Below are 12731 nucleotides of genomic sequence, written 5' to 3'. Positions count from 1 at the left end.
GGGCTGCAGGGCAATCTCTTCTGCAGCATCTGGAGCTCCTCCTCCCGCTCCTTCTTCACCGACCCTGATGTTTGCAGGAAGTTTTCTCACACCTTTTTTTTCCTTACTCCTGTCCCACTCTGGCATTTGTGCCCTTTCTTAAATACATTTTCACAGAGGTGCCACCAGCTTGGCTGATGGGCTTAGCTTTTGCCAGCAGTAGGTCTATTGCAGAGCTGGCTGGACTTGGCTGTGTCGGGCATGGGGTAACCCATTGCCTCTTCTAACATGGGTTCCTGATGCCCCTCCCCTAGGAAAAAAGCGGACACAGACACCAACAGAGAGCAAAAAACTTGGCCTTGCTAAATGACATCCCCTGCTCTTCCATCATCAAGAAATCCAAACTACGCATTGGAGGGGAAGAGAGAGAAACAGAGAAGGCCTCGACACTGTGCAAGCACTGCTCAGCAATAGCTAAAACAGTTATTAACGCTGTTTTGGCCACTGATGCAAAGCACCAGATGAGCTGCTATGAGGAAGGTTAATCCCAACCCAGCGAGACCCGGTATAATCTGCACCCTTATTCCACAGAATTTCCGTCATGGTCGGGTCCCACACTGAGTGATACACCTGAGTGTATACAGTCAATACATACAGAATCACCCCATTCCTATGTTGTTGCATTTCTACACCCTACTCAAACCTTTCCATTCTCTCTTTCTCAGTCCCCAAATCCCCTCTTACCAACACTTACAACTTCTACTGCATACTTAGGAGCAGCTTTGCTTCCAACAGTCAGGTTTATACATCCTCATTTACCACTATGCTGCTCCTTGACATCACTGATATTATCCACCCATTCCAGCTCCGCTCCCCCCACCCCCCTCAGCGAGTGTCCATATGAGAAGCCAATGACTTGGGCCCCATCTGTCAAGGTGGTCACTTAGGACAGGTGAAGTAAGGTGCTGGATCCTTGTGTGCCAAGACCGGATTGGATTGGATCACCATTGCACCCACCCCCTTCCTCATGAGGATTGTCCTCTGTTGGTTTGAGTGGTTCCTGCTGCCTCGCGTCCTAGAACTTATAACTCACACCACAGATGATTTTCCCCCAAGGTCAGACCTCCTTGAGGTACATGCCGGATCTCCCATCCTTCTGTATTACCCACCAAGTGCACCCTGGTCCTTGAGCAAAGACAATCTCACAAATGGGCTTGCTTTTTCCCAAGGGAGGAGCAGCCCACACTGCCTTCCCCAGCCACCTCCCTGTGTGCACTCCGGGGAACTTATCTCCTCCCACAGTTATGTACAGGCTTTGTTTGGGCAGGACAAGGACAGTTAGCAGATCCCCTGGGGTTTACCAGCTGAGTGAGTTCTGCTAAACCAATGACCTGTCCAATACGACATAGAACAGCATCACTGAAAGTTTGGCCTGTTTTCTCAGCATCCTTGGATGAAGGCCCTCCCGTCTCATGAGCTGGCAAGGGCTGAGTTTGTTCAAGTGACTCCTGACTTGATCCCCACCCACTGCTGCTTGTTTTCCATGGGTTCTGCCTTAGGGTACAAGGGCCGGGGAGACCCTGCTGATGGAGACTGAGCCAAACACAACACAGAGTATCTCAGAACTATTTACACCTGCTCTTGCTAAATGTTGCTGTGGCCTCACATTGCTTTGTTTCTTCTTTAACTCTAACTTCCGTAGTAACAGCTCATCTTGGTGCCATTGAATTCCCTTGAGAGAGTCAACTGAATATCCCTGTGGGCCATTGCAGCGGGCTGTCCTTACAGCCCAGCTATACTGAGCTCTGCTCAGTGCTCAGTGCTGTGTTCTGTTCTCGGTAAGACCCTGTGTCACTGATCCTGAGAAATCCACAGGTTGCTTAAAGAAGACATTGTCCACCTCCCTGCCCTGACTGGAATTTCCTTATGTCCGACCACAAAATCCAACAGCAGCTCCATCACCCAGTTCCTCCTCCTGGCATTTGCAGACACGCGTCAGCTGCAGCTCTTGCACTTCTGCCTCTTCCTGGGCATCTACCTGGCTGCCCTCCTGGGAAATGGCCTCATCATCACCGCCATAGTCTGCGACCACCACCTCCACAGCCCCATGTACTTCTTCCTCCTCAACCTCTCCCTCCTTGACCTGGGCTCCATCTCCACCACTCTCCCCAAAGCCATAGGCAATTCCCTCTGGGACACCAGGGCCATCTCCTTTGCAGGATGTGCTGCTCAGCTCTTTCTGTTTGTCCTTTTCATGTCAGCAGAGTTTTATCTTCTCACCATCATGGCCTATGACCGCTACATTGCCATCTGCAAACCCCTGCACTATGGGACCCTCCTGGGCAGCAGAGCTTGTGTCCACATGGCAGCAGCTGCCTGGGGCAGTATTTTTTTCTATGCTGTGCTGCACACAGCCAATACATTTTCAATACCACTCTGCCAAGGCAATGCTGTGGACCAGTTCTTTTGTGAAATTCCACAGATCCTCAAGCTCTCCTGCTCAGACGGCTACCTCAGCGAGGTTGGGTTTATTGTTGTTACTGCTTGTTTCAGTTTTGGGTGTTTTGTTTTCATCGTGCTGTCCTATGTGCAGATCTTGAGGGCCGTGCTGAGGATCCCCTCTGAGCAGGGACGGCACAAACCCTTTTCCACATGCCTCCCTCACCTAGCTGTGGTCTCCCTGTTCCTCAGCACTGGCATATTTGCCTACCTGAAGCCCCCCTCCATCTCTTCCCCATCCCTCGACCTGTTGGTGTCATTTCTGTACTCGGTGATGCCTCCAGCAGTGAACCCCCTCATCTACAGCATGAGGAACGTGGAGCTGAAGGAGGCCCTAAGGAAACTGATGCAATGGACATTGCTCCATCAACAATAACCTGCCTCCCCTTCTCTACGGAGTGCGCAGAGATTCTCTTAGCCCAGGACTGTGCTTTTTGTCCCTCTGATTATCATACCTGGTAGTAATTGCTGGGGTTCATACCAATGCTCTTGAGGCTTGTTCCTGTTGTGTCTGACCCTTTCACAAATGTGTTGAACACTGTGTCACGTCTGGCCTCTCTAATAGCATCTCTGAAATAAAAGGCAGTCTCCTGAGTGCAGTGCCTGACGGCTGAGCTTTCGTTGTAAAGCTCAAGCCAACAACAGTCCAAAGGAATTGGACCTTTGGAAGTTTTCTCCTTCTGTTCTCACTGTGTTTGTGACCATTTGTTCGAATCACACCTGGGACACTAAGAACTTGTCTGAAAACCACCTTCCTGGTGTCCAGAGGCAGTGGAGATGGTGCGTGAGCTCCCAGTCCCCTTCCTCCGGCTGCCAGAGGTATGACAGGGCTGATAGCAGCTGTCAGTGCCTCTGGAAAGGAATGTGGAGGGCTCAGGAGAGGACAGGCACTGTCCATGTGCCCTGGGGTGGGCTGTGAATGGGGACTCAGAAGGTGAAACCCCCTCAGAGGTGAAGTCCCCCAGTGTAAAGCGCTAAACCCAGGTACCCACAAACCAAGACTCTGCAGTCCCATGGGAGCCAGTGAGGACGCAGCAGGCACAGGGAAGGGGGAGTGGAGAAATGCGGGAGCTGCCTGAGGAGCCCCAGGGCCTGGGCTCTCATGCTGTCCTGGGGAGCAGGGCTGGCAGGGAGCAGAGCGGGGCATTTTCCCATGTCTGCCCATAGACCCCAGCCCTGGGGAGGGGCCTTTCTTGCGTGGCCAGCTCCGTCCTCCTGCTGGGCTCAGGGTACTGGGGCATGGCCAGCTCTGCCCAGCCTCTCACCTGGGCCAGACCCCCGGATCCCACAGCAGGGCTGTCTGCTGGTGGTCCCATGGGACACGACGGAGGTTGTGCAGGGGAGGCAGTGGTGGGGGGCTGCACATAGGGGGCTGCTGGGGGAGCAGGCACAGAGGGCTGCTGTGTGGACTGTGTCGGGGGAGTGTTTCCCTGTCCTTTGATGCTCTCTGGTCCATGCAGCGCCTGCACTGTGGGGCTCTGGGACCATGTGGGGACCACTCAGCTGCAAAGGTCTCATCTTCTTGTCCCACAGTCCCCAGCTCGGTGTCAGCCAACGGGCACTGCCACGGGGCCTCTGTGCTGGGTGTAGGGTGTCTCCTCGTGCCCTGCTCTGAGCCCATGCAGGCACCTGCAGTGCATGTCTTTGCTTGTAGCTGGCCACCATGGCCCGCCTGCATGCTCCCAGGACATCCTGACCAGGCTGTCCTTGGAGATGGGTTGTGATGGTGGCTGAGGTGAGCAGCTCTGGTGCAGGCATGATCTGCAGTGCAGCACTCTAGCACCATGTACAGGGTATAGAGTGTACAGGGGCTTTCCTGAACCAGGGACACCTCAGGGGAGTGGAGAGACCCATCAGAAGCCAGCAGCTAACGTGACAGCGGCCAACGAGACCTGGGTAGGGCCAGGAGCGGTGGTGGCCAAGCCCCCACATGTATAAAATAAAACCCTAGGGAGTGCCACGAGCAGGGCAGACAAATGCGGTGTGGTGCATCAGAAAGGGCGTGGCACGGCAGTTTGCGGGGCAGTTCACGTGGAAGGGCGTGCAGGAAGGGCGCTGTAACTCCACTGGCTTGACCAGGGAGATATGGTATCTACCCAGCAGAACGCCATGGCCTCTCTAAACTCTGCATCCACTGTGACTGTCGAGTCTTTGCAGACAGAGGTCCATTGGGAACATGCTGGAAACACACCCTACCTTTCCTGGAACAAGCCTGTCAGGCAGACCAGACACATCATATGGAGGATTCCCTATCCTCTCTCCACCTGGCTGAACGCGGTCACTCAAGGGATAGGGGGAAACGGCGACAGGTTCCTGCCTGGCACAACAGACGCATCTCCTCCATCACTACCCCACCTTCCCAGGTGTCCTTGCACAACAGGTACGAGAATCTGCAAGTGGAACCCAATAATGACGAGGACGAAGTTTCATATAGGTTGAAGGTGTCCCCAAGGTTAAGTCAGACTACTCCCTGTGTCAAAACCACTTCCATAAAGAGAAAAAGATGGGCCACTGTCATAGGAGACTCTCTCCTGAGGGGAACAGAAGGCCCAACAGGCAGACTGGACCCACTTCTTTGGGAAGTCTGCTGCCTCCCTAGGGTCTGCGTTAAAGATGTGATGGGAAAAATTCCTACCCTGGTACAGCCCTCGCATTATCATCCATTCTTGCTTTTTCATGTCAGCAGCAATGAATCACAGAATCACAGAATCATTAAGGTTGGAAAAGACCTGTAAGATCACCAGGTCCAACCATCACCACAACACCACCATGCCCACTAAACATGTCCCGCAGTGCCACGTCCACAGGTTCCTGGAACCCCTCCAGTGCTGGTGACTCCATCACCTCCCTGGGCAGCCTGTTCCAATAAGTTGCAATAAGAAGTCCAAGGGCAATCAAGAGAGAATTCAGGGCCTTGGGATGACTGGTTAAGGGATCAGAGGCACAAGTAGTGCTCTCCTCTGTCCTTCCAGTTGCAGGAAATGATGAAGAAAGAAACAGGACGAGCCAGCAGATCAATACCTGGCTCTGAGCCTGGTGTCACCAGCAGGATTTGGGGATTTTTGATCATCCGTCGGTCTACACAACACCAGGCCTGCTGTCAACAGATGGGGTACACCTGTCCCAGAAGAGGAAAAGAATCTTTGCAGAGGAGCTAGCAGGGCTCCTTGAAAGAGCTTTAAATTGGATTTGAAGGGGGAAAGGGATAAAACCAGGCTCACCAGAGATAAACCTGGGGGTGGCACTCCAATGTTTGAGGGCCGGCGTGCTAGCCCGGTCCTTCAGTCTGCTCCACGATGTGCTGAGTACAATGGAGCACATTTGAAGTGTGTTTATACTAATGCGTGCAGCATGCAGAATAAACAAGAGGAACTAGAAGCTTTGGCCCAGTACAGCCGAGGGTGCCCCCAACCTTCATGTCCCTCACCAGTCCCTCTTTGTTTGTCAGTACTAGGTCCAGTAGAACACCTCTCCTTGTTGGCTCCTCCACCACCTGAGTCAAAAAGTTATCATCAATACACTGGGGGAACCTCCTGGACTGTACATGCCTGGATGTGTAGCCTTCCCAGCAGGTATCAGGGTGAGTGAAATCCCCCAGGAGAACTGAGACCTGTGATGGTGAGATGACTCTCAGCTTTCTGTAGAAGGCCTCCTCATTTTCCCCACCCTGATCAGGTGGCCTGTAATCAACACCCACAACAGCATCTCTCATGTCAGCCTGCCCCTTAATCCTTACCCAGAAGCTCTCAACTCGCTCTTCATCCACCCCCAGGGAGAGCTTGATACATTCCAGTTGCTCTCTCACATAAAGAGCAACTCCACCACCTCCCCTTGCTGGCCTATCTTTCCTAAAAAGAACACAGCCATCATGACAGCATTCCAGTCATGTGAGCTATCCCACCATGTCTCAGTCATTGCAATGAGATCAAGGCCCTGCGACCACACACAGATCTCCAATTCTTCGTGTTTATTCCCCGTGCTGCTCGTTCTGGGTGTCATCTCAAAGCACCAGGAGGAAAAGAAGGTTATCAGAAGTAGTCAACGTGGATTCACCAAGCAAAGTCTTGTCTGACCAATCTGATATCCTTCTACGATGGCATGACTGCATGGATAGATGCGGGGAGGGCAGTGGATGTTGTCTGCCTTGGCTTCAGCAAGGCTTTCGACACCGTCTCCCACATCATCCTCAGAGGCAAGCGTAGGAAGCATGGGTTAGAATAACAGACAGTCGGGTGGATTGGAAACTGGCTGATAGACAGAGCTCCGAGGGTTGTGATTAGTGGCACAGAGGCTCGTTGGAGGTCTGTAACAAGTGGTGTTCCCCAGGGGTCAGGACTGGGTCCAGTCCTGTTCAATATATTCATCAAAGTCCTGGATGAAGGGATAGAGTGTGCCCTCAGCAAGTTTGCTGATGACACAAAACTGGGAGGGGTGGTGGACACAGCAGAAGGCTGCGCTGCCATTCAGCTTCACCTGGACAGGCTGGAGAGTTGGGCAGAGAGGAACCTGATGAAATTCAGCAAAGGCAAGTGTAGGGTATTGCACCGGGGGCGGAATAACCCCCTGCATCAGCACAGGTTAGGGGCTGAGCTGCTGGAGAGCAGCTCTGTGGAAAGGGACCTGGGAGTCCTGGGGGACAACAGGATGACCACGAGCCACCAATGTGCCCTTGTAGCCAAGAAGGCCAATGGTATCCTGGGGTGCATCTTTCTTATGAGGAAAGGCTGAGGGACTTGGGTCTTTCTAGACTGGAGAAGACTGAGGGGGGACCTTATCAATTCTTAGAAATAGTTAAGGGGTGGGTGCCAGGAGGATGGGGCCAGTCTTTTTTCAGTGGTGCCCAGTGACAGGACAAGAGGTAATGGGCACAAACATGGTCATAGGAAGTTCCATCGTACATGAGGAGGAACTTCTTTCCTTTGAGGGTGTCAGAGCCCTGGAACAATCTGCTCAGAGAGGTTTTGGAGTCTCCTTCTCTGGAGATATTCAAAACTCGTGTGGAAGTTTTCCTATGCAACCTGCTGTAGGTGAACCTGCTCTGGTGGGGGGTTGGACTAGATGATCTCCAGAGGTCCCTTCCAACCCCTCTCATTCTGTGATTCTGTGATTTTCTTGGTGGCTCCTTATCCCCTTCTGCAAGAGGGTGGGGAAAACTCTAGTCAGGTTCATGTGGAAGCTGTTTCCGTGTTGGAGGCAGTGAATGGATTTCTTTTGTCCCTGTCCACCAAATGCAGTATTGGCTGTGAGTGAGGCTGTTGCAGTGGTCAGGAGGGTATTTTTGCCCTCACAGAGATGGCCGTGCCTCCTTTCCACGCAGGACTCAACTTGCAAATCCCCAGCAGAAGGTTTCTTTAGCAGTGTTATGGCTGCTTTCTCCCAGTTCTGAGCTCCTTGGCCCCTTGGGGAGGCAGGAGGAGGGCAGGGCCTGTGGGAACCGGAGTTAGAGGCCAGTAGAGGACAGAGACAAGCGAGAGGTCACTTTTCCTGAGACCCCGTACGCAGCGCGGTGTTGTGTATATGTGTTCTGAGGAGGGGGGATAATGCCCGCTGTGCTGTGTGTGCATCTGTAATGGTGTTGGTATCTGCATGGGGGTGTGTGATGCTATGGATAGCTGCAACGGGATCAGTATCTGCAATGGCCTCTGCATCTGCAGTGGGAAAGAATCTGCCAGGGCATCTGCAAAGGTATCTGCATCTGGAATGCTGGGTGTGCAACTGTCCTGTCAGCTACAGCTCTCCAATGCAGCCATCACTGCGGATGCAGATACCATTATGGATAACAGTGCCAATGCTGGTGCAGATGCCACTGCAGATGGAAATACAGTTTCAGGTGCAATTGCTGATGGAGATGCTATTGAGGATGCAGGTGCCATTGCAGAAACCATGGCAGATGCAGACACCATTGGAGATGCAGGTGCCTTTGAAGATTCTTTTGAAGGTACCGGCACCGATGCCACTGGAGATGCCATGGCAGATGCAGATACCATTACAGACACCACCGGAGACAGAGGTGCTGTGTCAAACAGCATTGCAGCTGCAGATACCACAGCAGATGGCATTGAAGGTGCTAGTATGATTTCCAATGCAACTGCATCTAAATTATGCTGAGTAGAAGCAGCTACTGCAATTAAATACTCATGCTTTTACTCATACTTTTTGTCTTTGTCTTCTTGAAAGTGGATCTGCAAACCCGGTTCCTATTTCATGTAATGAAGACTTCCGATGGGATTTCTAGGAAAGGACCGATGGCAGGGAAAGGGAGGACTCGAGGATGTTGGGGGATGAAATTGGGCTAAAAACAGCTAGTCACGATGAAGGAGGTTGCTGGTAAGTACACTTGTCCAGCCGCACCCTGCAACTAATGTTCCCAGCCTGTCCTGCCTTCTTGTTAAACTCCATTTCACTACTTCCTGGGGTGAGGGGGATCTCTGTTCTTTGTGCGTGTGGAGGTGTGAGTGCCAGCCCCTGGAGGGGGGACCACAAGTCAGAGGGGCTCACGTGCCCGGGGGGAAGCAACCGGAGAGACTGGGAGGGGGGAGTTGACTCCTGGAGGGAGCAGGTGGTCCAAAGCATCGCCTGGAGAAACTGTGGGGTCTTGGGGCTCTGGTACTGGTAAGGCCATAGGTCTGGACCAGGAGGGGAAGTGGTCCTTTACATGCCCCAGCAAGTACCTCAGATACAGCTCTCGAGGTGGCACTGGCTGCTTATGGTCAGACCCTTAAGCTCTGCCTGAAAACCTGGGAACTGCTCTCAATACTTTCTAAAAAGAAAGAAAAAAACCCCAGCACCTTTTTACCAGCTGCCATGTTTCAGTACTTTCAATAAAATGTCACTGTATTTTCTATCCTGCCAAAATGGGACTTTTGAGACTGTGTATTTATTGCAGGAGAGAAATCCTGATCTTGCCCTGTGCTTGCATTGCCAGTACTCTGTCTGTCATGCTGCGTATTTAATCTCCCTAACCTTCCAGGTGTTTCTACCTGTCCTGATCAAACTCCCCACGTCGGAAGTCATCTCTTCAGAAAACGATCTGGACATACGCACTTTCCACTGTTCTCCAGGGTTTTCCGCCTCTTACTCTTTGATCATTCAGATCCCTCTCACCTATGACCCTGCTTTGAGCTCCAGGGAGGTAAAGCATCATTGTCTTTCAGTCCTCTCTTGTCTTTCAGTACTCTCCCTCATAGTCCCTATAGGCAACTCTTCAACTGGGGTGGCGAACCTAGTTGGAAGCTGCCAAAAATAACCATACAGCTGAGAAGTGCGTTTCTTGTGGATTAAGCTCTCTTGTGTTTTACTTTTTCTTCTTTTTTCTTTCCCCCAATTAAAAAACCCTGTTTCCATGGCAGTTCTCCACGGAGAGCAGGTAGGAATTGCTGCAAAGCAGCTGTAATATTCAGGTGCAGACTTTGGTGGAGAAGTCTGATGTAAAGAAAAGTGATGCAAGTCCCCGGTGGCCAACGAGAGCAATGGCAGGGTTGGAGAGGTGAGGAGCAAGGCTGTCCATACCGTGTCTGGCCTCAAGGGACTGCTTTTCCTACCTGTGCACACCTCTTTAGGATACATTCTGCATCCATATCAACTGGAGAATTCTCCTATCACATCTTCAGATTGCTCATTGAAAAGCATGAGCTAGCTATGCTACTTCAGGGTAGGTGCCTACCTCTCTAACTGGCTATACAAATGTTGAAGACCTGAAGAAAACTATAGAAGAGGCATAGCTCGTTAGCGCTTTCTGCATTTTAATGAGCCCCATGGTGTATGTAGTGCTGAGTCCAGGAGCCTCAGGTACTGAGAAGAGACTGAACAATCCCCTCAAGGAGACAAAGGCAGAAGACAAACCTAAAATACTCTGAAGCATTACTGGGCCCCACTGAGGGCCATTACTGACAGAGCCTCCCCAGGGACTCGTTAGAGCCGATAATTGGAGGCTGTGATTGCAGGTAGGCAAAGGCACTGTGCAGGTGGCTCTAATGCTGAGTCAAGCCTTGGTTTGCTTTATGCACCAGAAAGGCCAAGCCCTGACCCCCGGCCCATGGGAAGGGGGATCCTGTCCCTCACACGTGGGTCAGGGCCCTTCCTGGGGCAGTGGATGTGGGGTCTGCAATGCCCAGTGCAGGACAATGCAACAACACTCCCAGCTTCCCCATGGGGTTGCAAGGAGGAAATGAGGCTCCAGTGCCATGAGGACAACATGTCTTCTCACAGCCCTTGGTGGCACAGACAACTGCCATAGCCCAGAGGACAAAGACCTGGGTTCTGTTCGTGTCTTCCAGCCTGGCCAGCGCCCTTGGCAGTTTCCATCGCAGGCTGTCCCACACCTGCCCCTGTTTTCCTGCAGCCTGTAGACATCCATCTTGCTTCTCCACCTTGCTCTCCCCTGGGCATTTCTCTGCCTTCACTGACGTCTCCCCACCCTCACCGGCCGTTCGTTGAAACACAAAGCCACGGTCTGATCACCAACTCTCACTGGGTGACCTCTTGCACCACAGCTCTACCCTTCGAGTGACATTTCTTCTTCCTCATGTCCAGGCTCCACTTTCCAAGCTGCACTTTGTAGCAGCTTTTCTCTCTCCTGCTTTTTCCCACCTCCAAGGAAAGCTCAAAATTCTCAGAAAGCACCCTTCAAGCACGCGACCTAACTCATCAGCCTTCTTGTGGCCTTTCACCTGAGCTGACAAAAGTAACCTCACCGTGATCTTCTAAACCACGTGCCTTTTCCCTGGCCTTTCAGCTTCTTGGATACACACAAACGAGCCCTATGCCTGCTGCTGTCCCGTCAGGTACTCAGGCAGAAGGCACATGCCAACCCATATCCATGCCCTCTTCCTGGATGGGGCTCCACCATGTGGGGGGATAATAAGGACATTCAAGAGTCTTGGCCCAAATGCTAATCACTGAGGGATTCTGGGTATGACTGGCTTCTAAAAAGACTTTGTACTGCTGATGACATTTGGGCCTCACCATCCAGCCAACTTCCCACCCACCCTACCATCCATTTCTTTATCCTGGAGAGCATCAGTCCGGCTCTAAGGAGACTCTGGGAGATGATGTCAAAGGCCTTGCAAAAGGCCAGGTACACAACGTGCCCTCGTTTCCCCTAACCATTCTGGTTCAGCAATGCCTTTCTTGTCCTTCAAGGGCCTGGAGATGGCTGCAGGACAACTTGCCCCATGTCCTCCTAGAGTCTGAGGCAGGCAGGCCACTTGCAATTCTGTCAATCCTCATCCCTGCCCTTCTTGAAGAGGGGTTTGATGTCTGCTTTTTCCAAGGACCACAGAACCTCCATGATTGCTCCGGCACTTTTGAGGTCACAATCCGGAATCACAGGCAAGGGTGATGTAGCAGTCAGGAGCACTTGCAATGAGCCTGTCCAAGGCAGCTGAGATGAATGTCGCTGGGAAAATGGAAATTTGTTCTTGGAGTCACACACAGAATTGTCGGAGCTCTGCCAGGTGCCCATGTCTCAGCTGGGCTCGTGCACTCCTCGTACACACACGGGTGATCAGAGAGAGGAGTCCTTGCCTTGCACGTGCAGAGGCAGTGCACTGCAGCAGTCACAGTGTCTCTCTGACCTCCTGCTGCTGCTCCCAGAGGCTGGGAGGCACCTCAGCCCTGCGGTGTATCGCCCTGCTCTGCACTCGTCTGAGATGCTCCACGGCATGAGGAATGGACACGGGGACGTGGGTTAAATGAAGCACATCCCAGTGCTGCATCCAGGTGCTTTCCCAGGGGATGTTACTCTCAAAGTGAGAAGTGACCTCGAGAGACTGTCTGTCCCACAGGCCTTCATGGCACCCCCAGGAAGAGCTGATGGCATTTGTGCTCACTCGGGTTCATCTCCCCACATGCCCACCATGTGCATGCTTACGTCTCGTCTGTACAATGCAAACCTGGACTTCTGACCTGGTCATTCGGTGTCCCTCTGTGGAGGGACAAGCAACCTCTCCAAGCTGGGCTGAGAGGCCAGTGCTGGACATGGTGGTGGTTATTGGCTGGTGTGTGACGACTGCCCTGGGGCAGCTGCCCGGGGTGTCCAGCGAACACGGGCACAGGCCAGTCCCTGCTCTGCTGGTCCTCCATGTCTCTGACTGGTCCCATGGCAGGAAACGGAGGCCAGTGAGAATGTCCATCCAGCCGGCACGCTGAGGAGATCTCCGCTGCAGGCAGCTTGCAGCCCCAGGTGCCAAACTTGCTCCCCAGGATCTTGCAGCCCCAGTTCACTGCCCATGGGACAGTCAGAGACATGGGGG

General features: G+C 52.6%; 1 protein-coding gene across 1 annotated transcript; it reads left to right on the top strand.

The window, feature by feature from the left end:
* Positions 1-2005: 2005 nt before the first annotated feature.
* LOC132321398 (olfactory receptor 14C36-like) lies at positions 2006-2854 on the top strand (the record flags this gene model as incomplete). Its single annotated transcript, XM_059834896.1, has 1 exon — positions 2006-2854. A coding segment is annotated over one exon (849 nt), but the record flags the coding sequence as incomplete, so codon positions are not given.
* Between the last annotated feature and the right edge of the window lie 9877 nt (positions 2855-12731).

Source organism: Gavia stellata, unplaced genomic scaffold, assembly GCF_030936135.1.
Source record: "Gavia stellata isolate bGavSte3 unplaced genomic scaffold, bGavSte3.hap2 HAP2_SCAFFOLD_42, whole genome shotgun sequence".
Taxonomy (NCBI): Eukaryota; Metazoa; Chordata; class Aves; order Gaviiformes; family Gaviidae; genus Gavia; species Gavia stellata.
Note: the sequence above shows the minus strand (reverse complement) of the source record. Positions and strands in the feature narration are given on the sequence as shown.